Here is a 24,955-nt window from a genome sequence, read left to right as displayed (position 1 = left end):
CACAATACCCCATAAAGACAAAGCGAAAACAGGTTTTTATAATTTTTTTGCAAATGTATTAAACATAATAAAACAAACCTTACTTACATAAGTATTCAGACCCTTTGCTATGAGATTAGAAATTGAGCTCTGGTGTATCCTGTTTCCACTGATCATCCTTGAGACGTTTCTACAACTTGATTGGAATCCAACTGTGGTAAATTCAATTGATTGGACATGACTTGGAAAGGCACACACCTGTCTATATAAGGTTCCACAGTTGACAGTGCATGTCAGAGCAAAAACCAAGCAATGAGGTCGATGGAATTGTCTGTAGAGCTCTGCAACAGAATTGTGTGGAGGCACAGATCTGGGGAAGGATACTAAAAAATATATGCAGCATTGAAGGTCCCCAAGAACACAGTGGCCTCCATCATTCTTAAAAGGAAGAAGTTTGGAAACACCAAGACTCTTCCTAGAGCTGGTCGCCCGGCCAAACTGAGCAATCAGGGGAGAAGGGCCTTGGTCAGGGAGGTGACCAAGAACCCAATGGTTATTCTGACAGAGCTCTAGAGTTCCTCTGTGGAGATGGGAGAACCTTCCAGAAGGACAACCATCTCTGCAGCACTCCATCAATTAGGCCTTTATGGTAGTGGCCAGACGGAAGCCACTCCTCAGTAAAAGGCACATGACAGCCCACTTGGAGTTTGCCAAAAGGCACCTAAAGGACTCTCAGACCATGAGAAACAAGATTCTCTGGTCTGATGAAACCAAGATTGAACTCTTTGGCCTGAATGCCAATCGTCACTTCTGGAGGAAACCTGGCAGCATCCTGCTGTGGGGTTGTTTTTCAGCGGCAGGGACTGGGAGACTAGTCAGGATCGAGGCAAAGATGAACGGAGCAAAGTACAGCGAGATCCTTGATGAAAACCTGCTCCAGATTGCTCAGGTCCTCAGACTGGGGCGAAGGTTCACCTTCCAACAGGACAACGACCCTAAGCACACAGCCAAGACAACGCAGGAGTGGCTTCAGGACAAGTCTCTGAATGTCCTTGAGTGGCCCAGCCAGAGCTCGGACTTGAACCTGATCGAACATCTCTGGAGAGACCTGAAAATAGCTGTGCAGCAACGCTCCCCATCCAACCTGACAGAGCTTGAGAGGATCTGCAGAGAAGAATGGGAGGAACTACCCAAATACAGGTGTGCCAAGCTTGTAGCATGATACCCAAGAAGACTTGAGGCTGTAATCCCTGCCAAAGGTCCTTCAACAAAGTACTGAGTAAAGGGTCTGAATACTTATGTAAATGTGATATTTCAGTTATTTTTGTTGTAAAAACCTGTTTTTGCTTTGTCATTATGGGGTATTGTGTGTAGATTGATGAAGGGGGTGAAAAAATACAATTTAATCAATTTTAGAATAAGGCTGTAACGTAAAAAAATTTGGAAGAAGTCAAGGGTCTGAATACTTTCCAAAGGCACTAATTAATAAACTCTTAAGAATTGAATATAGAACCCTTATCAGACACTGCATCCAGGCATTTTACTAGCAGTATGTGTAAACACAAAAAGGCATTATTACACATTAAAGTAACTGTCCAGTGTTTCCAGATTTCAATTAGATATTACCAATATTTCATTACAGTATGAGTGAAAATAGTTTTCCTTCCAATTTTTTAAAAATTATGTTAAAAAGCCTATTTTCTGGGTTGGAACAGTGTTTTCCATTAGCACCGGCCGTCCTCTAATCAGCCGGGTACCTTTTCAACTTCATATTAACTAGGCTATGTTTCATTTAAAAGTTTCAATTCGCTAGTCCGTCGAGCCCTCTCCCGCTAGAATGACCGATTTTATGCATCTTCTAGCGATCTTTTGATAGGATAGGTGCCTGTCAGTCACAAAGCAAGCGATGACAGGGAAACGCAGTCTGCTGTCTGTCTCGCCTCCCGTTACAATTTGTGTGCACTGTGGTTGGTTGCAGTCAGATTTCTTTACACAGAGGAGGGAGAGGGCATGATGCTCGTTAATTTCCGTGTCCCATGTAATGTAAGTGGTAACGATGAGTCGAAATCAAATTAGCCGAATTGTTTTATGGCACATTCATTTATTTTCTTTCACATAGCCAGCCACGCGGAGTCGTGGAACATAGGCTATTTACTGTGCTTTGATTGACAACTGAACAGGAAGTGTTGACTAGTTTTTATAAAAGGTGTCAAACTGACTGAATAAAGTCGATGCAATGCAAATAGTCTGGGTAGCCATTTGATTAGATTTTCAGGAGTCTTATGGCTTGGAGGTAGAAACTGTTTAGAAGCCTCTTGGACTTAGACTTGGCGCTCCGGTACCGCTTGCCGTTCGGTAGCAGAGAGAACAGTCTATGACTAAGGTGGCTGGAGTCTTTGACAATTTCTAGGGCCTTCCTCTGACACCGCCTGGTATAGAGGTCCTGGATGGCAGGAAGCTTGGCCCCAGCGATGTACTGGGCCGTACTCACTACCCTCTGTAGCGCCTTACGGTTGGAGGCGGAGCAGTTGCCATACCAGGCAGTGATGCAACCAGTCAGGATGCTCTCAAGGGTGCAGCTGTAGAACCTGTGGACGATCTGAGGACCCATGCCAAATCTTTTCAGTCTCCTGAGGGGGAATAGGTTTTGTCGTGCCCTCTTCACGACTGTCTTGGTGTGCTTGGACCATGTTAGTTTGTTGGTGATGTGGACACCAAGGAACTTGAAGCTCTCAACCTGCTCCACTACAGCCCCGTCATTGAGAATGAGGGCGTGCTCGGTCCTCCTTTTCCTGTAGTCCACAATCATCTCCTTTGTCTTGATCACGTTGAGGGAGAGCTTGTTGTCCTGGAACCACACTGCCAGGTCTTTGACCTCCTCCCTATAGGCTGTCTAGTTGTTGTCTGGGATCAGGCTTACCACTGTTGTGTCGTCGGCAAACTTAATGATGGTGTTGGAGTCGTGCTGGGCCACGCAGTCATGGGTGAACAGGGAGTACAGGAGGGGACTGAGCACGCACCCCTGAGGGGCCCCCGTGTTGAGGATCAGCATGGCGGATGTGTTGTTACCTACCCTTACCACCTGGGGGCAGCCCGTCAGGAAGTACAGGATACAGTTGCAGAGGGAGGTGTTTAGTCCCAGGGTCCTTAGCTTAGTGATGAGCTTTGAGGGTACTATGGTGTTGAACGCTGAGCTGTAGTCAATGAATAGCATTCTCACATAGGTGTTCCTTTTGTCCAGGTGTGAAAGGGCGGTGTGGAGTGCAATAGAGATTGCATCATCTGTGGATCTGTTGGGGCGGTATTCAAATTGGAGTGGGTCTAGGGTTTTTGGGATAATGGTGTTGTGAGCCATGACCAGCCTTTCAAAGCACTTCATGGCTACAGACGTGAGTGCTACAGGTCGGTAGTCATTTAGTCAGGTTACCTTAGTGTTCTTGGGCACGAGGACTTTGGTGGTCTGCTTGAAACATGTTGGTATTACAGACTCAGACAGGGAGAGGTTGAAGATGTCATTGAAGACACTTGCCAGTTGGTCAGCACATGCTCGGAGTACACGTCCTGGTTATCCGTCTGTGCCTGCGGTCTTGTGAATGTTGACATGTTTAAAGGTCTTACTCACATCGGCTACGGAGAGCGTGATCACACAGTCGTCCGGAACAGCTGATGCTCTCATGCATGTTTCAGTGTTACTTGCCTCGAAGCGAGCATAGAAGTAATTTAGCTCATCTGGTAGGCTCGTGTCACTGGGCAGCTCACGGCTGTGCTTCCCTTTTGTAGGCTTCTCACAGAATTAGGCCTCTCACAGAATCTAGGCATTAAAATGGAATTCAACAATATTAAAATGTTTTATTGGCCTTACTAGGGAATCCACTAAATGTATTGAAAATTAAACTTGGAAAAATGAATTAACATAGGACATGAACAGAATGCATCAATGATTCGTATTTCGTGCAACTTTCTGAAGAGGCAATGAGAATGCCCGTTTGTGTGCGCATATACCACTTTGTGTAGCCGTTAGCGATTATGCTAATGAAACGTCTTCCAGTAGATGGAAAGGCTTTCCCAAAAAACTTCTCAATTAAATGGTAACTACAAAGTATCGGGCCAGAATATCATGATTATTTTCATCAATCCAGTGGGTATTTGTTTAGCAAACTCTACCATCATGTGTGCTACAAAAACACCACTAAACAACAGCCTTTTGCACACTGGAAAACTACACCCAAATCTCAACATTTCTCAGATTTTTCACAGACCTCAAAAGTTGTCTCCTGATGTGGTTTAAGCATTGTTGTGGACTTCGAACATCAAATTGTGTTTTTCTATTTATAAAAAAAGTTTTTTTTGATTTTGAGAGTGAAAAACAGAAACCTGGAAAAACAAAATGGAGAACTGAATTTGGGAAAGAACAACAAACAAATAGTGAACTCCAAAAGTTTTGGGACAGTGACACATTTGTTGTTGTTCTGGCTCTGTACTCCTGTACTTTGCATTTGAAATGATCCAAGACTGAGGTTAAAGTGCAGACTGTCAGCTTTAATTTGAGGGTATTTTAATCCATTTAGGGTGAACCGTTTAGAAATTACAGCACTTTTTGTACACAGTCATCCCCCCCCCCCATTTTTTTAGGGGACCAAATGTATTGGGACAAATTAACTTGTGTATTAAAGTAGTCATACGTTTAGTATTTGGTCCCCTATTCCTAGCATGCAATGATTACATCAAGCGTGTGACTCTACAAACTTGTTGGATGCATTTGCTGTTTGTTTTGGTTGCGTTTCAGAGTCCAATGTGCCCAATAGAAATTAATGGTGAATAATGTATTGGCATTTTGGAGTCACTTTTATTGTAAATAAGAATAAACACTTTCTAAACACTTTTACATTGATTACTCCATGATTACAGATAGTCCTGATGGAATCATGAATAATGATGAGTGATTAATATCATACCCCCCCAAAAAAAATGTAACCTCCCCTGTTATTGTAATGGTGAGAGGTTAGCATGTCTTGGGGGTATGATATTTGTGCGTCTAACTTTCAAACTCATCATTCAGGACTATATCCATGGAGTAATCAATATAAAAATGTTTAGAAACATATTCTATTCTTATTTGCAATTAAAGTGACTCCAAAATGACACAATACATTATTTACCATTCATTTCTATTGGGCACAGAATTATCTGAAACACAACCAAAACAAATAGCAAATGCATCCAACTAATTTGTAGTCACAAGCTTGTAATCATTGCATGCTAGGAATAGGGGACCAAATACTAAACTTTTGACTACTTTAATATACATGCGTGAATTTGTCCCAATACTGTTGGTCCCCTAAAATGTGGGGACTATGTACAAAAGGTGCTGCAATTTCTGAAGGGTTCACCCGATTTATGGATGAAAATACCCTCAAATTAAAGCTGACAGTCTGCAGTTTAACCCCAGTCAATTTGTCACTGTCCCAATACTTTAGGAGCTCACTGTATATTTTATAGGGCCCTATCTAATCATTTTAAAATAATTGAGACTATGTAAAATCTGAAAGATATACTTAAGACTGATATTCATTGTTTTTCAATGTAGCATTTTATTTCCTTTTCAAGATAATGTTGGCTATTTACTTCATTTCATTTTTCTGTTTTAATAAAATACATCATTTGAAGAACAAACATCATTGTGGCAATTCATATCTTGCAGTAAAACTGTAAATAAGACTTTAATCTCATGAGAAGACGAGTTAAATGTTAAAGGTTAAATATTCTCTTACTTAAAAAATCGTCCTGCTCATATTGGCCTAGATATAGATGATATCCAAACAACTAACAATGCACTGAATACAAACATTTTCAGTCATTTGAAATTGTAAAGTCATGTCTTTCTACAAAAGAGTTTACCCCAAAAAAATTACCCCAAAAAAATTACTAAGAGAATGACGACATCCCCTGAGGAAATGGCAAGCAGAGATAGTTTTTAATAGTTTTTTTTCTCCAATTTATGCTTTGGCCACAAATACGAGTATAGGATGAGTCAACAACATTATTTGGGTATGAGTTAACAGAATATGAACTTTTAAAAGGGAGATTTTCACTGGACAGTTACTTCAATGGATGTTTGGTGTTTGGCGTTTTTTGCTAGCATGATTGTGTGTATGTCAGTTTGAAGGACTAACGTGTCCGTCCATCTCCAGTTAAGCCCAGTAAGGCTTACAGTCGTGGCTCTGTGGTCATGGTTGATGAGATTATGCACGACAGCCCTCCCAAGTTACGCTTCCCAGAGGCCGGCCTCCGCGTCATGGTCACCAGCCATTTTGGACCCAAGACCCGGCTGCGCATGGCCAGTCGCCTTATCATCACTGAGGTACGGATAGATAGGGATGCAACTATAGGAAATAGATGAGGAGCGAATAGTTTCCATGTTAGAGAATCCAATGGTCTCAGATATAGATTTTTATAGTGCTTTCATTGTGGTACAAAGAATTGAGTTTCTATTGGACAAATTCTTGTAGGTCCCTCCCTGTTTCGTTCCGCTTCCTTCTGTTTCCATTTGGTTCCTAGAGTAAACTGTAAACTGTTTCAGTTGAAAAACGTTTTGCAACAGGCCAAAAGTTGTGCTACGGTCTGCCACTAATGAATTCACCCCTGGAAGTTTTCCGATGTGTGCCGTAATGAACAGCGCCCTGTTTTGCCTCTTCCTGACAGCGTCAGAAGCTGGTCCAGGGTGCCAACGGGGTGGAGACCCAGGTTCTGGAGGGGAAGGTGGACATTGAGAACGGCAACGTGCCCGAAGACAAACCGGCAGTAGAGGAGCAGGAGAACGAAACCATCTCCCCCTTTCATATCCCGGGTGTGTGTGTGTTTGTGTGTATTAGTGTGATGTTTATCCAGACAGAGTTTGACGTTACTGAGGAAATGTTTTGTCGTCAAGACAAGATTGGTCTCATTTGCTTCCTCTTCAGTGTTGCCCAAATTACCCCTGTGACTTTATCATATCATGACAAACTCTAATGATCTGACAGACTGTTATGTGCATGGAAAACACTGCCCAAGTTTGTGTATGAAACACACTTGTTTCAACTGTCAAGTGCTTGATGATTAAAGTAGCTGATGACTTAAATTTGTTGTATACGTGCTGGGCTGGAACAAATACCTGCAGACCTCTGTGGGTCACCAGAACACTGTTCTAGAGTTGTAGGTCCATCTAGTTCCTTTTTTTCGTTGCCACTGTGCTTCTGCTTGCTCTTCGAGACTAGGCAGGCTGGGTTACTGTAAAGCACGTTGACTGGATATAAAAAGGGCTTTATAAATACATACATTTGATAGATTTTTACCTGCCACTTCTGTTCCGCAGATGGCATCGGCAGCAAGTGCAAGTGGCTGATCTCCTGGCCTCTGCTGCTCCTCCTGTTCTTCACCATCCCCAACTGTGCCAAGCCTCGCTGGGAGAAGTTCTTCATGATCTCCTTCTTCCTCTCCACTGTCTGGATCGCTGTCTTCTCCTACTTCATGGTCTGGATGGTGAGTCTCAGGGTCGAGGGTGGAGGAGTGTGTGTGGGGGGGTGGGGGGGTGTGTGGGTGTGGGGGGCAAGGGGTGTTTGTCTGTGGGGCTGTTCTGGTCACTTATCGGTTGTAACGTGTGTGTGATCACAGGTCACCATCATCGGCTACACTCTTGGCATCCCAGACGTCATTATGGGAATCACCTTCCTGGCAGCGGGCACCAGCGTTCCAGACTGCATCGCCAGTCTCATTGTTGCTCGGCAAGGTACAGCTCTACTTTCTGTCATTTCCCTTAACTGTTTGACAGGAGGGAAATCCAGGACATCTACTCATTGGCTTTTTTCAATTGGGGGGGTCCTAGAGACTGAGGTATCTTCAGACTGTACCATCTTTAGCAATACTCTTGTTTTAAGGCTTTTCCAAGTTAATTCTGGAGGTTGTTTTTATGTAATGCTTATATTTGAACGACAACAATTTGTGTTTAGGATTGGGTGACATGGCAGTGTCCAACACCATTGGCAGTAATGTGTTTGATATCCTGGTTGGGCTGGGCGTTCCCTGGGCACTGCAGACCATGGCGGTCAACTACGGCTCAGAGGTAAGAACAGCTGTAGGGAACGGCATAGGGTGAGGTTGCCCCTGGACACTGATCTTGGATCACTTTAGCATTTTCCCCCACTAATGGTTTAAGGTTAGGATAGGGGGAGCTGTACAACTTTAACTCAATATGCACTGTAAATACTTGTTATTTCTGGAAGTGAATACACTCAAATTAAATCACGTGTTCATCACTCATGTTTTGGAGAGGGAATAAAACATTTCTAAGAACTAAGTAAAGATGTGTTTCAGTACTGTGTGAGTCCTTGACCTTATTGTCGCTCCAGCTCTCTCCCACGCGTCTACTAGGAGTGTATCTCAATAGTATAAAACGTCCTCTGCTCATGGCAGCCACTTAAGACTATTGAGATGCACCCCTTGAGTTAACTATGACTAGAGCCGTGCATTTAGAGAGTTGGGACAACTTTTAGAATTTTGAATATTGTTCTAATTCTAAACATTCAGTTACAAAGCATTATTTAAATATTCCCCATGTAACGTTAACTATGACTTCCCCCTCTAGGTCATGATCAACAGTCGAGGACTGGTCTACTCTGTGGTGTTGCTACTGGGATCTGTGGCTTTAACGGTGAGCAGATACCCTTCTGTAGCTCAGTTGGCAGAGCATGACGCTTGTAATGCCAGGATAGTGGTTTCGATTCCCGGGACCACCCAATACGTAAAACATTGTTTTGTTTCCTAAAATTATGAATTGAGCCAATGGTTTTTCAATGGAGTCATCCGTTGACTGATGTACGACGGAGAAGATTGTCCAACGACAAACGTCTTTTTACATAATGCAACGGGGGGCCAGTATGAAAAATGAATGCACTCACTAATTGTAAGTCGCTCTGGATAAGAGCGTCTGCTAAATGACTAAAATGTCAATTGGGTCACTAAAAAAATACAACTTTGTAGGGCCTCCTGTAGCTCAGTTGGTAGAGCATGGCGCTTGTAACGCCAGGGTTGTGGGTTCGATTCCCACGGGGGGCCAGTATGAAAAATGTATGCACTCACTAACTGTAAGTCGCTCTGGATAAGAGCGTCTGCTAAATGACTAAAATGTAATGAATGCATATACTATTTGCACGTGTTCATGTGTCTCTGAGTGGCCGTAGCTTTATGCAACCAGATTTTACTGGTATGGTTCTGTTTTCTGGATAGGAATAATGCTGTAAGGCTACTGTGTAAACTTTTGCTGTGTGTGTGTGTGTGTGTGTGTGTGTGTGTGTGTGTGTGTGTGTGTGTGTGTGTGTGTGTGTGTGTGTGTTAGATTTGAGTGATTAGTTGGTGTTATTGAAAAAAGTGTGCAATAAGCTCAGTTACACTAATGGAAGGCATAATTAGATTAATTAATGAATTTGCTAATAAGGTACTCATAACATGCGTGCTGTTGCACTGTAGTAGTAGTAGTAGTTTGTTTAAAGGCACCATGTGCAATTAAAAACATAATTAAGGTACTGTATCTTAAATCACAGCTAATTGGAAAATGTAATTGCTTACATACAGTTGAAGTCGGAAGTTTACATAGACATTGTTTGGAGTCATTAAAACTCGTTTTTCAACCACTCCACAAATGTATTGTTAACAAACTATAGTTTTGGCAAGTCAGTTAGGACATCTACTTTGTGCATGACAACAAGTAATTTTTCCAACAATTGTTTACAGACAGATTATTTCACTTATAATTCACTGTATCACAATTCCAGTGGGTCAGAAGTTTACATACACTAAGTTGAAGGTGCCTTTAAACAGCTTGGAAAATTCCAGAAAATGATGTCATGGCTTTAGAAGCTTCTGGTAGGCTAATTGACATAATTTGAGTCAATTGGAGGTGTACCTGTGGATGTATTTCAAGGCCTACCTTCAAACTCGGTGCCTCTTTGCTTGACATCATGGGAAAATCAAAAGAAATCAGCCAAGACCTCAGAAAAATAATTGTAGACCTCCACAAGTCTGGTTCATCCTTGGGAGCAATTTCCAAACGCCTGAAGGTACCACGTTCATCTGTAACAATAGTACGCAAGTATAAACACCATGGGACCATGCAGCCGTCATACCGCTCAGGAAGGAGACGGGTTCTGTCTCCTAGAGATGAACGTACTTTGGTGCGAAAAGTGCAAATCAATCCCAGAACAACAGCAAAGGACCTTGTGAAGATGCTGGAGGAAACAGGTACAAAAGTATCTATATCCACAGTAAAACGAGTCCTATATCGACATAACCTGAAAGGCCGCTCAGCAAGGAAGAAGCCACTGCTCCAAAACCACCATAAACAATCCAGACTACGGTTTGCAACTGCACATGGGGACAAAGATCATACTTTTTGGATAAATGATGGTATAAATTCAATGTGAACATTTCTGTCCCATTCTTAACTGTGTGTGTGTGTGTAAAATAGTCAGATGATCAGTGTTCCTTGCATAAGCCTAGTCAGGTGTCTAGAGGTCTGATTGTTCGGCTGACTATGTAGGATGTACTGTGTTCCCCTCTGCAGAGTGACTATGTAGGATGTACTGTGTTCCCCTCTGCAGAGTGACTATGTAGGATGTACTGTGTTCCCCTCTGCAGAGTGACTATGTATGATGTACTGTGTTCCTCTCTGCAGAGTGACAATGTAGGATGTACTGTGTTCCTCTCTGCAGAGTGACTATGTAGGATGTACTGTGTTCCTCTCTGCAGAGTGACAATGTAGGATGTACTGTGTTCCTCTCTGCAGAGTGACTATGTAGGATGTACTGTGTTCCTCTCTGCAGAGTGACAATGTAGGATGTACTGTGTTCCTCTCTGCAGAGTGACTATGTAGGATGTACTGTGTTCCTCTCTGCAGAGTGACAATGTAGGGATGTATTGTGTTCCTCTGCAGAGTGACAATGTAGGATGTACTGTGTTCCTCTCTGCAGAGTGACTATGTAGGATGTACTGTGTTCCCCTCTGCAGAGTGACTATGTATGATGTACTGTGTTCCTCTCTGCAGAGTGACAATGTAGGATGTACTGTGTTCCTCTCTGCAGAGTGACTATGTAGGATGTACTGTGTTCCTCTCTGCAGAGTGACAATGTAGGATGTATTGTGTTCCTCTCTGCAGAGTGACAATGTAGGATGTACTGTGTTCCTCTCTGCAGAGTGACTATGTAGGATGTACTGTGTTCCTCTCTGCAGAGTGACTATGTAGGATGTACTGTGTTCCTCTCTGCAGAGTGACTATGTAGGATGTACTGTGTTCCTCTCTGCAGAGTGACTATGTAGGATGTACTGTGTTCCCCTCTGCAGAGTGACTATGTATGATGTACTGTGTTCCTCTCTGCAGAGTGACGATGTAGGATGTACTGTGTTCCTCTCTGCAGAGTGACAATGTAGGGTGTACTGTGTTCCTCTCTGCAGAGTGACTATGTATGATGTGTATGTGTGTGTGTGTTCCCCTCTGCAGGTGGGGGGAATCCACGTGAACCACTGGAAGTTGGACCTGAAGCTGGGTATCTACACCCTGGTCCTGTACGCTGTCTTCCTGTGTTTCTCCATTATGATTGAGTACAACGTGTTTACCTTCGTCAACCTGCCCATGTGCATGGAGGAGTAGCTAGACCACGCCCACCCACGCTGACCTCTGAACTAGGAAGCTCCACTCCCTCAACCCCAAACAGCAACCAATCACAATCGACCTTCCCCATCCTCCACCACGTTACTAAACCTGGTTACCTGGATATCTCCTGTCTGTCTGACCCACCTTTCATTGTCATAACTGACCTGTTGACCTCTTGATCTGATCCTGGTCTTTAAATCTTTCTTTCCCTGTGCTTGGACTCACTTTCCAATGAGGCTTTGTTCTGTGGAGTGGACAGACGCATTAAACAAACTGGACCCATTTTCAGACAAGTCCATTTTCCATTCCCCCCCCCTCCACACTATCTGTAGTCTCACTGTGCTTTTATTAGCATTCACCCACAGGCTCTAGAATCAACCCTACAGTAGCTACAATAGTCTCCCTCTCACAACAACCCACACATATCTCTGTCCAGGTTAGGGTTAGTCCTGACCCTCAGCATTGACCCTCACCCCTTCTACTCTTCTCCATCCAAACTTCTCCTCTTATCCCAACCCCACCCCACCGATCCACCCAAAGACCCTATGGAGAATACACAACCTCGCCCTAAACCTCTACCTCTCCCCCGATTCCTGCTTGTACCCCCAACCTTTGGAGGAGGAACTCTCCTCCTCCCCTTTCAGACCTGGACCCCTCTGACATGGTCCGAACTGTGACTTTATCCATATCACCACATCCCACCCCTCTGCACCAGACACTCACTTTCACTCCTCAATCTCTCTTTCTACTCTTTAACTTTTCCCTTCTCTCAATCACCTCTTAAGAAAGACATTTTGTCAGGAATCTTTGTGTCTAACGAGTCTGCAGTCCAACTCAAAGCTGAGACTGCCAGAAGAGAGTATCATGTATATTTGCAGCACTGCACAATGGGGAAACTTGTAAAATTATTTTTTTCTTCTCGTTTTTGTATTGTGGATTTTTGTTTTTTTTAGAGTTAAAAAATGACTAGTATGAAATACTTTGAGGAGAGCTTGTTGCAATCATAAAGGACATTGCCTGTTTCACAGTAATGAATTGCGCACAGAGAAAATGCTTTTATTGTAAGGAGAATTGGCTGCCCCTAGAAGGGGGGAGTCTGGCTGAAGGCGGCGACTCCAAAACCCGTGGTGCTGAAAGTTCAGCTGTTGTTTTTTTTCTTGTTCTGAGACCGATATCTCTCACACACCCCCTCTGACTGCACAACACCTGAAGAGAAGAAACACTTGCTCCAGAGATGCGCTGGATATGTCACTGAGTTGGGGGATATCTTAGGGACGGTGTCCATATTCGGACGTCTTTGGACAGTAGCATGGCGAAATGTGTATAGTATCACAGATGGTAGAATTGGTCTGTTCTTCTCTCCTTCTCCTGTCTGCTCTATCCCCCCTTTGACCACCAGGGGGCAATGCTCCCTCACTGATCTATCTGCATGGCAGGGGTCTCAAGCAACCACAGCCGTTTGGTTATCAGGGAATATCTGGAGCCTTGCAGCTCCAGTAGGGGGCGACATAGGTGGTGTTTTCTCTGTGAATTACATGTAGATATTGCACTTTAAAACAAGCAAAGCCGTCCTCTCATTCTGAATCAACTAGTGCTTCCTTTGTGTGTGTGTGTGTGGTTGTATGTACAGTGTGTGTGTGTGTGTGAGAGAATGACGAGGGTGTGTGCTGACTTGCAGGCCCGCGCCCAGGTCGGTCTCACCACCTCTAATCCCTTGAACTTGAACCTCCAACACCGTGAGCACACACCCGTTTCTGTCTGCAGTGCAATGCATGTTGGGACAATAAATGCAGGCTCCTCCATGGCACGAACCCCCCCCCCCCTTCCTGCGCCCACTTTATAAAAAACGGCAGCTACAGGCTACTGCAATCTAAGACATTTGACATCATGCAAAAACACCTGCAGGAACGGAGTCTACAATAAGCTGGAGAGACTTGCATTAATAGGGGAGTGTTAATGATGATAACTTGTCTTTCCTTTTTGTGTTGGCAGCAGGTACTTGTATATGCAATCTCAATGTAATGTGTGTTGGACTCTGGAGGACCTCCATGGGGGTTGCCATAATGTTAGTGGAACATTTGAGCTCGTTGGTCTGAATGACAGCTAAAGGACCGAGCCAGAGGACATTGAGGAAATGTTCTGGAACGGGGGATTCTGTGTGTTCGGTGGAGTCCGACCCTCTGGTACAAGGGCATTACTCAACCACCAACTCTACCTGAGGAGAGGAGGGGAAGGACTCCAGCTGGGAAACACCCCCCAGGCTGGCTACAGATGGTTTAGTCTAGCGTACTCTGAACTTCTCCTTCTCCAGGAAAGAGATCTCCTCTCTGTGTGAAGGACCTGAGGAGCAGACATTTTAGTAGCAGGACCTAAATGCTACTCTTGGGCGGGGGGGGGCGTTGGACTTGCTGTGTTCTCTTGAAAGAAAGTGACCACACAGGTCCTCAAGACTCTATTGCCCCCCCTTCCTCACCCCTCCTTATCACACCCCAATGCTCTCTCTGACCACCCCCATCCCGTGTCATGTCCCCCTCACCCCGCTCGACCATCAACTTATAGCAGTTACCCCTACTGCACTGTATATACCCCAGTGGGTCTTTTCCCCATAGAACAGTGAAAGAGTATTCTCTGCTAGTGCCATTCTGATTCTCATTGTAGTCTTCTTTGTAACGACCACTGCATTCTCAATCTTTTCACTGGTTCTTATTAACTGTACATACATAGATATTTTTTGAACATATGATGCTCGCTTTTTGGGTCAAGCGTATACCTGAGTTGATTAAGAATGTCTCATGTCTTTTGGGGGGGGGTTGTTGATTTTGTGCATTTCCCTTTGTCTGTCTGTCTGTCTGTTGGTTTTGAGCGGTGGGTTTGGGTCTGTGTACAACACCTGTGTGGTTGTGTCCTTGGTCCAATCCCAAATGGACCCCTAGGCCCTAGGTACTTGTGGAGAGATGAGAGGGTTTGACAGCTGTAAGTAATAGCTCCACATAGCCACCTAACGTCCAGGCTCGGTGGAAGTTTCACCATATTGCGCTAATACCAATCAAATCGTCTATGATCTCCACAAGTGTATAGCGCATAGGGTCTAGGGGTTACTTTAAAATTGGGCCCTCGTTGCCAGGTCCTGAGAGTGTCAACGGGTGTACTCATTAGTCCAGACCGCTGCAAAATGTTTGGTCTGTTGCAAAACGTTTTGCAACTGAAACTGTTTACTCTAAACGGAAAATGTTTTGCAACGAAAACGAGAGTTTCTATTGGACAAATTCAGGTAGGTCCCTCCCTGTTTGGTTCCTAGAGTAAACGGTTACCATTGCAAAATGTTTTGCAACAGGCAAAATGATTTGTAACGGTCTGCGACTAATGAATACACCTCAGCACAGCAGGTCACACTGCTCCTACTGTTTGACTGTCCTAACTCTTCCAACACCCACACACACCACCGTTTAATAATTCACCAGGCAATCTGCCTCATAACTTTACTTTCACTTTTTAAAAAGAAGTAGTATTCAGATGCCGTAAATGTCATAGCTCTGCATCAAAAATACAGATTGTATGGAAACCATGTTGTACAAAATAAAAGTGCACGTATCTACACACACCTAGGGCAAAAATGACCATAAAACTAATTTATAATCTAGTAGTGTGATTTAATTTAAAACTTTTCTTCAATGTGTGTTAAAACGCTCAGTTTACTAAACTGTAGTTACATCACCTCTTTATAGCACACATTGTTGAAGAAAAGTTAATTGTCAAACTAACAGATTATAGTGGTTTACTGTATTTTTTGCACTCAGCAACAATTTGTTTGCACTATGAAAATGTAGGCCACACACACGTTCAATAACTGTGACTTCTCAACACCGGAGTGGAGCCGTATGTAATTCTCTTGAATGAATGCGACCTGATGCACTGTGAGCTCAATGTGATGTGGGAGTCATTTGTCAACCAATAAAAATGAGAAATAAAACATAATGATTATATATTTAATTTAAAGTTAGTTACTATGAAACATTATCGAAAACATCTGTATAACTTATATGAATGTATTGTCTCTATATTGGACATATTCAACGATGCATTTTACTGTAAAGCAATAACGTGAAAAAATAAAATGGCAAAATAATTCCTGTACATTTGTCTCAACGGCCTTGAATACAAGATTTTTTTAAAGTCACATATTAAATGTAGCAATTAATACAGATGTTGACAGCTGTGCTTTGACTTGAATTTCTCAGCTGTAGTGTTTGTCTACATACACCACATGACCAAAAGTATGTGGACACCTGCTCATCGAACATCTCATTCCAAAATCATGGGCATTAATATGGAGTTGGTCCCCCTTTTGCTTCTATAACAGCCTCCACTCTTCTGGGAATGATTTCCACTACATGTTGGAACATTGCTGCGGGGACTTGCTTCCATTCAGCCACGAGCATTATTGAGGTCAGGCACTGATGTTGGGCGATTAGGCCTGGCTCGCAGTCGGCATTCCATTTCATCCCAAAGGTGTTCGATGGGGTTGAGATCAGGGCTCTGTGCAGGCCAGTCAAGTTCGTCCACACCGATCTTGACAAACAATTTCTGTATGGACCTCACTTTGTGCACAGGGGCATTGTCGTGCTGAAACAGGAAAGGGCCTTCCCCAAGCTGTTGCCACAAAGTTGGAATGTCATTGTATGCTGTAGCGTTAAGATTTCCCTTCGCTGGAACTAAGGGGCCTAGCCCGAACCATGAAAAACAGCCCCAGACCATTATTTCTCCTCCACCAAACTTTCCAGTTGGCACTATGCAGTGGGGCAGGTAGCGTTCTCCTGGCATCCGCCAAACCCACAGTGAAAACTGTAATGCCAAAGCATGGTTCCATTTCCATCACAACTGCCTTTCGATTTCAATATTAACTTTGTTAATCTACACATTTCTCCAAGATGGGTGACCATCTCGTGGTCCATTCACGCACATCACGTCGGGGATCTGGCCATCTGGATCTAGCAGCATGTTTGGCCCCATGTAGCCAATGATGCGTCTTCCTCTAATGAGACAGCTTCTTGGCTAGCATATTACTGTTAACAAGCTTCTCCCGCTCTCTCTCTCTCTCTCTTCTCTCCCCGCTTCTCTCAAGCGTGATCTTGTGCTCTGAAGATCCTCTTCTTCTCAATGGCCCCTAACAAGCGTTCCGTTTGGACTGCTTTATCTCATGAATATCTCACTCTGCTCTCTCTCTCCTGTTTCTCTCCCATCCAAATCCTGAGAGAATGGCATAGACAGTTTAGAAGTTTGGCCTATATACAGCTAGTAGTCCAACTGCTCTTCTGGAGATCTGGAGAAAAATGTTTTTCCAGTCATCTCTGTGGTAGTATTTTGGGGACATTTTGTTTGTGTTTGTTCTCTGTTCTTTTTTTACATGGTCCTGCTGTTTTTGCAAATCGCTCTGCTCAAAGTGATGGATGGTGAGCATTCCGGGCTGCTGTTGCCTATTGTCGTTTCTCTGACGCACTCAAAGTACACCATGTACAAAAAGTTAATGTCAATGTTACCTAATTCCTTGGTTTTACCTTGTGATGATGACACCAAAATAAAGGGAATGTGTAACATAACCTCCAGGTATCTGTTTAACAAAATGAAATCTATATATAATATATGTATAATTTGTACTTTCTCACAGCACATGGTTTGAATCTTTCCTCAATCCTGATTTTTCTTTTTTAAAGGACACCTTGTGTTAGATATATTTATGGTTTTATATAAGTCTGAAGCGCAATATGGATTCGTCAGGAACAGATTGTAAATGTCAGCCCAAAAAATGATTTTACAGAACAGACTTTGAACTATCTATTATTTTCGGACATTCAAATAGTGTTCCTCCAATATCTGTTCCTCCAATATCTTACTGAGTATTCTGAAAAGTACTCTTTCTGGCTACCTTCAAGGTCCCGGCAGGTAGCCTAGCAATTGAGTGTTGGGCCAGTAACTGAAAGGTCACTGGTTCGAATCCCTGAACTGACTAGGTGAAACATTTCGATATGCCCTTGAGCAAGGCACTTAACCCTAATTGCTCCTTTAATTCGCTCTGGATAAGAGTGTCTGCTAAATGAATAAAATGGAAATGTCCCTCGAATACCCCCAAAAAATCCTAAGTGTCTCTGGGTCTGAATTTTCCTGACGACTCCTACTGAATTTAATTCCCCTGCTCTATCTATTGGTACATACATTGTCAGACTGCCACGCTAGAAGTCCTTTCTGACGATCCATTCGGTCAGACTGCCATCCTAGATGTCCTTTCTGCTGATGCCAAAGTGAGGGGCGTTGTACAAAACAAGTCATTAGCGATTGGATTGTCTCTAACCAATCAGAGTATCAAAGCCAATTACTATTTCCGAAACGCCGCTTTACCCACGTGTGTTCTGGCTCTGGTCAAACCCATCGGTTTCTGAGACCAATCAGAATGGCTTGAATGTGTTCGCGTTCGAGAAGCAGTCGGGAGGTGATCATATTCAGGTCGTGTTCCCCTGCTCAGACGTTTCTGACGCATGACAGATCTTACAACACCTGAATATGTATTTTACATATCAGCTAACAACATACAGTATGTTACAGCAATCTGGTGCCCGACTGCACAGTTGATGACGTGGCAGCAACCATTGGTTGTAGCAATGCAACGTCTGAGCAACGATTGATTGATGCAATGCAATGTCAGGGGAACGCGACACCCAGACTCATCGTGAAGAAGAAACGTTAGTGGGGGCGTGGCGTTTGGTAGGAGTGATGTGTCTGGTTAGCCAGGCAGGTCTGAATACTGTTCCATTTAATGTGTCTTCTAAAACTGTCTGGGAACCTTGCAATTAGATTACATTTACATTTACATCATTTAGCAGACGCTCTTATCCAGAGCGACTTACAAATTGGTGCATTCAGCAAAAAAGTTGAAGTCAGCCATTGTGTCATCCATTTTGTAAAGTAGATTTATTAAAGAGATTTCCAGAGACACACACCATCATATTATCTCTTATTTGTGTTTATGACATTCCAATTTTAGCATTTAGATCCCACATGCAGGGAGAAATGGCCATATCACTGAATTAATAGACTTTCAGAGACTGCAGTGTGACTCTCCAGGGTCGTTTATATTAGGGCATGGAACAGAAAATGTTTTATAACGTTTTGCAACAAAAAACATGTTCCATGGTTTCTTGAGATGTGCACAGGCTCTGGGCTCCACCCCAGTCACTCCATAGCGGTTTTGACTAGATAGAATACAATTTATGTCTAAATTGACTTTTTGTAACAGGTTAGGAGAACTTAAGCAGCAGGTTAGGATAATTAGGTTAAGGTTAGGGAAAGGGTTAGGGTTAGCTAAAATGCAAACATTTAAAACTTTTGATGTCAATTTGACATAAACTGGCATACTTATAGTGTCATTGTCTCGATGGACTATTACCTTCCTGGATTATTACACATACTAAACTAGTAAATCACTCTGTCCTTTAAAGGGTGGAGACATTATTGCTCAACTAAAACGGAGACTTGATTTTGCATTTCCATTTGTGTTTCAGAGAGTGTGCCTTTTGAGTTGATTTGAGTTGAGTTTGGAAGATTTTGATTTGATTCTGTATGCCATCTGATTCATTTGTGATGATATATATATATATTTTTTTACATGACATTCGTTCCCTCCCATGTTTTTCTGATGGGTTTAGTGCTGACTGACCATTATAAACAAATCAGCGTTTCTTGTTGACTAGTCCTGGTTGGGTCAGGAAGACTTTACAATGAGCTGTAGAGGTGAGGATTGATGAGTCTCGCTGCTACAGGACCACAGCACTCCACTAAGACAGTGGGTACAAGAAGAAACAAAGGAACCCATCTTAAACCGTGAACACCAACGGTTAGACGGGATGTCCGGGCAGGATGCTGGTAGTATGCTTCGTGTTTAGTTCGGTTTAACAGGGCCAGACACATCAGTCATGAGTCATGACCAAGCACACCGGCGCATTTGTTGCTGAAATATAGATGAATGAATTGTGTGCTCAGAGCTTTGTGTCTTTGAAACGGCAAGGCAAAGCAAAAACTGAGTTTGGGAGAGAGAGGGGCCTAAATGGATGGCGTAGGTCTCAATTAAGCAATAAGGCCAGAGGAGGTGTGGTATATGGCCAATATACCACGGCTAAGGGCTGTTCTTAGGCACGACGCAATGCGCCCTTATCCGTGGAATATAAGCCATATATCACAAACCCCTGAGGTGCCTTATTGCTATTATAAACTGGTTACCAACGGAATTAGAGCAGTAAAAATAAATGTTTTGTCATACCCCTGATATACCACGGCTGTCAGTCAATCAGCATTCAGGGCTCGAACCACCCAGTTTATAATGGATATTTTGGCACTGTCATGATATGATCCATAATTTAGACAAAGTGTTTGACTGCTTTAGAGATAGACCTATATACACTGTTTTATTAGTTTCATTTTTTTATTGAGAGACCTGTTGCTGGGTTGTGTCTAGCGCTTGAGAATCCAATGGGCCATCCCCAGTCATTCTCATTCCAACTACTGACCACAGTGCAGCCAATGTGTAGGCCTGCAACAGTCCCAATGCTCTGTCTAACTGTTAATAATCCTTGCGTGAAAATACGATTTTAGAAACCACCGAAACTCTGCTTTCATATCACCGAAAAATAGTTTAAAAATACAAAAGATACACCTACTGTGCAGCGTTTTAACACAGATTCCCACTGAGGTGTTTAGTGTTGCACATTTACCTGAACAAGGCTACAGCACTTCCTGAGCTAATGGAAACTCGGGAGGGAACCCCCACCCACCCACCCCCCCCCCCATTGAAAAAAAATAACTGCTGAAAGCTGTTAGACAAAAAACCTCTGTAGAAATCTGTGGTAAAACGGGGCACAGTAAGTGTATATTTTGTATTTGTAAAAGGATAATAATTAAGTTGTGTTCAAGCCCTATGGGCCCTGGTCATAGTAGTGTACGATAAAGGAATAGGGTGCCATTTGGGACAGAGCTCCAGTACCTGTATGTCCATATAGATGGGACTCCTGCTCACATTGGGAAGTGGTATTGTGCTCAGGGCAGCTAGAGTGGCTAGCTAAGTGATTAGAGGGTTTGGGGCGTAGTAGAGCAGACAATTACCTCAACTAACATTGACTCTGTGCCGGTACCCCCTGTATATAGCCTCCCTACTGTTATTTTACTATTGTTATTTTACTGCTGCTCTTTAATAATTTGTTACTTTTTTTTGGAGGGGGGGAAAAGGGGGTATTCTTTCTTAAAACTGTATTGTTGGTTAAGGGCTTGTAAGTAAGCATTTCACTGTAAGGTCTACACCTGTTGTAATCGGTGCATGTGACAAATACAATTTGATTTGATTTGACAGAGCAGCCACGTGGAGATCAGAGAAAGCGTTGAGTTAGCAGTCCCTTAGGTTGGTCAACACCCACACTTGCTCACTCTCCTGAGGCTTCTCCCTCGCCTCTATGCACGCCGTCCTGAATTAATGTTGTCGAAAATTGAATATTTCACAAAAGTTAGAGATGCAAAATAAATCACAGGTTGGTGGAGAGAGGAAAGCGTTTTCACGACCCCCATTGCGTATGGAGGGAGCACAATGAACTTCCTGATGATGATGATGATGATGAAGCTCTGGTTGATTTATGAATGTGTCTGGCGCTGCGAAGGGGTCTTGCTAAGGTGAGCTCATGCTGAGGCGGCTACAGGTCATTTATTCCTATCCCCAAGTTGTCCATTTACTTTCTCTCTCCTTTATCCAAGATTTATTCAAACAAAAGTGTTCATCTAACACTGAGTGGTGTCTTTTTGGGACAGCTGGGTCGTGAGATAGAGACCCACTGAGAGCAAGGCTTAGATGTAACAAATCCATATTTGTGCGATCTAGTAAGGCCAGTGATCTTCACAATGGTAGTCTGGCATGTTTCCTCTCTAATCCTAAAGCAAAAGTCTACATTTGAAAGGGCACTGCTAAAAAGAGAATTGGCATTCTTGCATTTGCTGTAATCAGGTGCTCTCCCTCTTCTCATCTGTCTCTCTCTCTCTCTCTCTTCCCCCCTCTCTCTCTCGCTCTCTCTCTCTCTCTCTCTCTCTCTCTCTCTCTCTCTCTCTCTCTCTCTATCTGTCTCTCTCTCTCTCTCTCTCTCTTTCTCTCTCTCTCTCTCTCTCTCTCTCTCTCTCTCTCTCTCTCTCTCTCTTTCTCATCTGTCTCTCTCTCTTTCTCATCTGTCTCTCTCTCTCTCTCATCTGTCTTTCTCTCTCTCTCTCATCTGTCTTTCTCTCTCTCTCGCTCTCTCATCCTCTCATCTGTCTTTCTCTCTCTCTCTCATCCTCTCACCTTCTCGCCCTCTCTCTCTCTTTCTCGCCCTCTCTCTCTCTCTCTCTCTCTCTCTCTCTCTCTCTCTCTCTCTCTCTCTCTCTCTCTCTCTCTCTCTCTCTCTCTCTCTCTCTCTCTATGTCTCTGTGTTTTATTATGGTAGGTTAAAGGGTACTGTCACTTTCAGGCCAGTCAGTTGTTGTTGATGGGGTCAAAGGCCACTGATGATTCTCCAGTGTGTCTCAGAGTGCTGGTACCTGTGGTTGATCTTTGCATGTGTCATTCTGGGTACACAATAGTACATTGTTCACGTGGCTGAACTTTTCTTCTCTGTCCATAATGCCAGGGTTGGCCAATGAAACAATGTTTCCAAGGCAACAGCAAATAGCTCACCAACCATAGAAGAGTTCAGACAAGAGAAAATCGAGAAATCAAAAATAGTGCCTTTGGAAAAATACAGAAAATATAAAAGGGCTCGTTGGAAAAATTGAATTCAATTGAGTTGGCCTGCAAATAAATTAATGTGTTTTCTTTTGAAAAAGAGAAACGAGAGTGAAGTCATTTTCTTGTAGACAGAAGTATATTCTGGAACCTGCTCAGAATGGATAAATAGTCTGTCAACCTTTGAACTTGGGTTTTTTAAGGTTACATTCCTCTTCTGTATAATGCTGAGTACAACACCACGACATGCTGTGGGTTAAGAGTAAGACAACGCCTTCACATTCTTTGAATACTTTTATTAAAACATCACTGGCCTCCAACATACACATTTAGTAAAGAATGTACACGTAGTAATAACGATAATAATAATACTTTAATACTCACTTCATCAATTAAGTAGAAATAGTTTGCAGTTTTCAGGTTGGATTGTAAATGTATATTTTAACGTTTGTTAATGAGGCTGTCTGCACTCCGCATTCTCTGACTTCAAGGATTACTTGTGGAGGAAAATACAGTAAGGTTTCTTTCACACCCGCGTTTCAGCCACACACGCTACAGTACATCCAAATCACGCCTACACTGTCATACTTGCATTCACACTCACACTAACACCCACATCCCTTACTTACATACACACTCACGACGCATGCGCACACCCACCAACTCACCCACCCACCCACCCACACACCCACCTACTTACCCACACACCCACCTACTTACCCACCCACACACCCACCACTCCTGCCATACTGTTTACTATTATTGTTATTATTATGGATCCTGCTACCAGTCACTTTATCCTAAACCCTGCCTACATGTACATATCTAGCTCAAATACTTCAGTATCCCTGCACATTGTACATTTAGTATTAGCACTGACCCTGTATATACAGTTGAAGTCAGAAGTTTACATAAATTTAGGTTGGAGTCATTAAAACTCGTTTTTCAACCACTCCACAAATTTCTTGTTTAGCTATAGTTACGGCAAGTCGGTTAGGAGATCTACTTTGTGCATGACATAAGTCATTTTTCCAACAATTGTTTACAGACAGATTATTTCACTTATAATTCACTGTATCACAATTCCAGTGGGTCAGAAGTTTACATACACTAAGTTGAAGGTGCCTTTAAACAGCTTGGAAAATTCCAGAAAATGATGTCATGGCTTTAGAAGCTTCTGATTGGCTAATTGACATAATTTGAGTCAATTGGAGGTGTACCTGTGGATGTATTTCAAGGCCTACCTTCAAACTCAGTGCCTATTTGCTTGACATCATGGGAAAATCAAAAGAAATCAGCCAAGAACTCAGAAAAAAAATAGTAGACCTCCACAAGTCTGGTTCATCCTTGGGAGCAATTTCCAAACGCCTGAAGGTACCACGTTCATACAAACAATAGTACGCAAGTATAAACACCATGGGACCACGCAGCCGTCATACCGCTCAGGAAGGAGACGCGTTCTGTCTCCTATAGATGAACGTACTTTGGTGCGAAAAGTGCAAATCAATCCCAGAACAACAGCAAAGGACCTTGTAAATATGCTGGAGGAAACAGGTACAAAAGTATCTATATCCACAGTAAAACGAGTCCTATATCGACATAACCTGAATGGCCGCTCAGCAAGGAACTGCTCCAAAACCGCCATAAAAAAGCCAGACTACGGTTTGCAACTGCACATGGGGACAAAGATCGTACATTTTGGAGAAATGTCCTCTGGTCTGATGAAACAAAAATATAACTGTTTGGCCATAATGACCATCGTTATGTTTGAAGGAAAAAGGGGGTTGCTTGCAAGCCGAAGAACACCATCCCAACCGTGAAGCACGGGGGTGGCAGCATCATGCTGTGGGGGTGCTTTGCTGCAGGAGGGACTGGTGCACTTCACAACATAGATGGCATCATGAGGAAGGAAAATGTTGTGGATATATTGAAGCAACATCTCAAGACATCAGTCAGGAAGTTAAAGCTTGGTCGAAAATGGGTCTTCCAAATTGACATTGACCCCAAGCATATATACAAAGTTGTGGCAAATTGGCTTAAGGACAACAAGTCAAGGTATTGGAGTGGCCATCCTCAATCCTATAGAAAATGTGTGGGCAGAACTGAAAAAGCGTGTGCGAGCAAGGAGGCCTACAAACCTGACTCAGTTACACCAGCTCTGTCAGGAGGAATGGGCCAAAATTCACCCAACTTATTGTGGGAAGCTTGTGGAAGGCTACCCAAAACGTTTGACCCAAGTTAAACAATTTAAAGGCAATGCTACCAAATACTAATTGAGTGTATGTAAACTTCTGACCCACTGGGAATGTGATAAAATAAATAAAAGCTGAAATAAATCATTATCTCTACTATTATTCTGACATTTCACATTCTTAAAATAAAGTGGTGATCCTAACTGACCTAAGACAGGGAAGTTTTACTAGGATTAAATGTCAGGAATTGTGAAAAACAGAGTTTAAATGTATTTGACTAAGGTGTATGTAAACTTCCGACTTCAACTGTAGCTTCCTCTCTTA

General features: G+C 43.0%; 1 protein-coding gene and 1 non-coding gene across 2 annotated transcripts in view; both read left to right on the top strand.

Moving 5' to 3' along the window:
- LOC121548541 (sodium/potassium/calcium exchanger 4) overlaps positions 1-15,867 on the top strand; it is a 44,750-nt gene extending 28,883 nt beyond the window's left edge. The window contains exons 11-17 of the mRNA XM_041860009.2: positions 6,171-6,340; positions 6,682-6,826; positions 7,331-7,497; positions 7,630-7,744; positions 7,965-8,077; positions 8,600-8,665; positions 11,507-15,867. Coding sequence (XP_041715943.1) covers positions 6,171-6,340; positions 6,682-6,826; positions 7,331-7,497; positions 7,630-7,744; positions 7,965-8,077; positions 8,600-8,665; positions 11,507-11,656 — 926 coding nt within the window. The 3' untranslated portion in view covers positions 11,657-15,867. The remainder of the gene's footprint in view (positions 1-6,170; positions 6,341-6,681; positions 6,827-7,330; positions 7,498-7,629; positions 7,745-7,964; positions 8,078-8,599; positions 8,666-11,506) is intronic.
- Positions 8,995-9,070, top strand: trnat-ugu. Its single transcript has one exon. It is a non-coding gene; the product is annotated as a tRNA-Thr (tRNA).
- Positions 15,868-24,955: the final 9,088 nt, after the last annotated feature.

The sequence above is a fragment of the Coregonus clupeaformis genome, chromosome 33 (assembly GCF_020615455.1).
Source record: "Coregonus clupeaformis isolate EN_2021a chromosome 33, ASM2061545v1, whole genome shotgun sequence".
NCBI classification, from domain to species: Eukaryota; Metazoa; Chordata; class Actinopteri; order Salmoniformes; family Salmonidae; genus Coregonus; species Coregonus clupeaformis.
The sequence above is the reverse complement of the archived record's forward strand: the minus strand, read 5'-3'. Positions and strand labels throughout refer to the sequence as shown.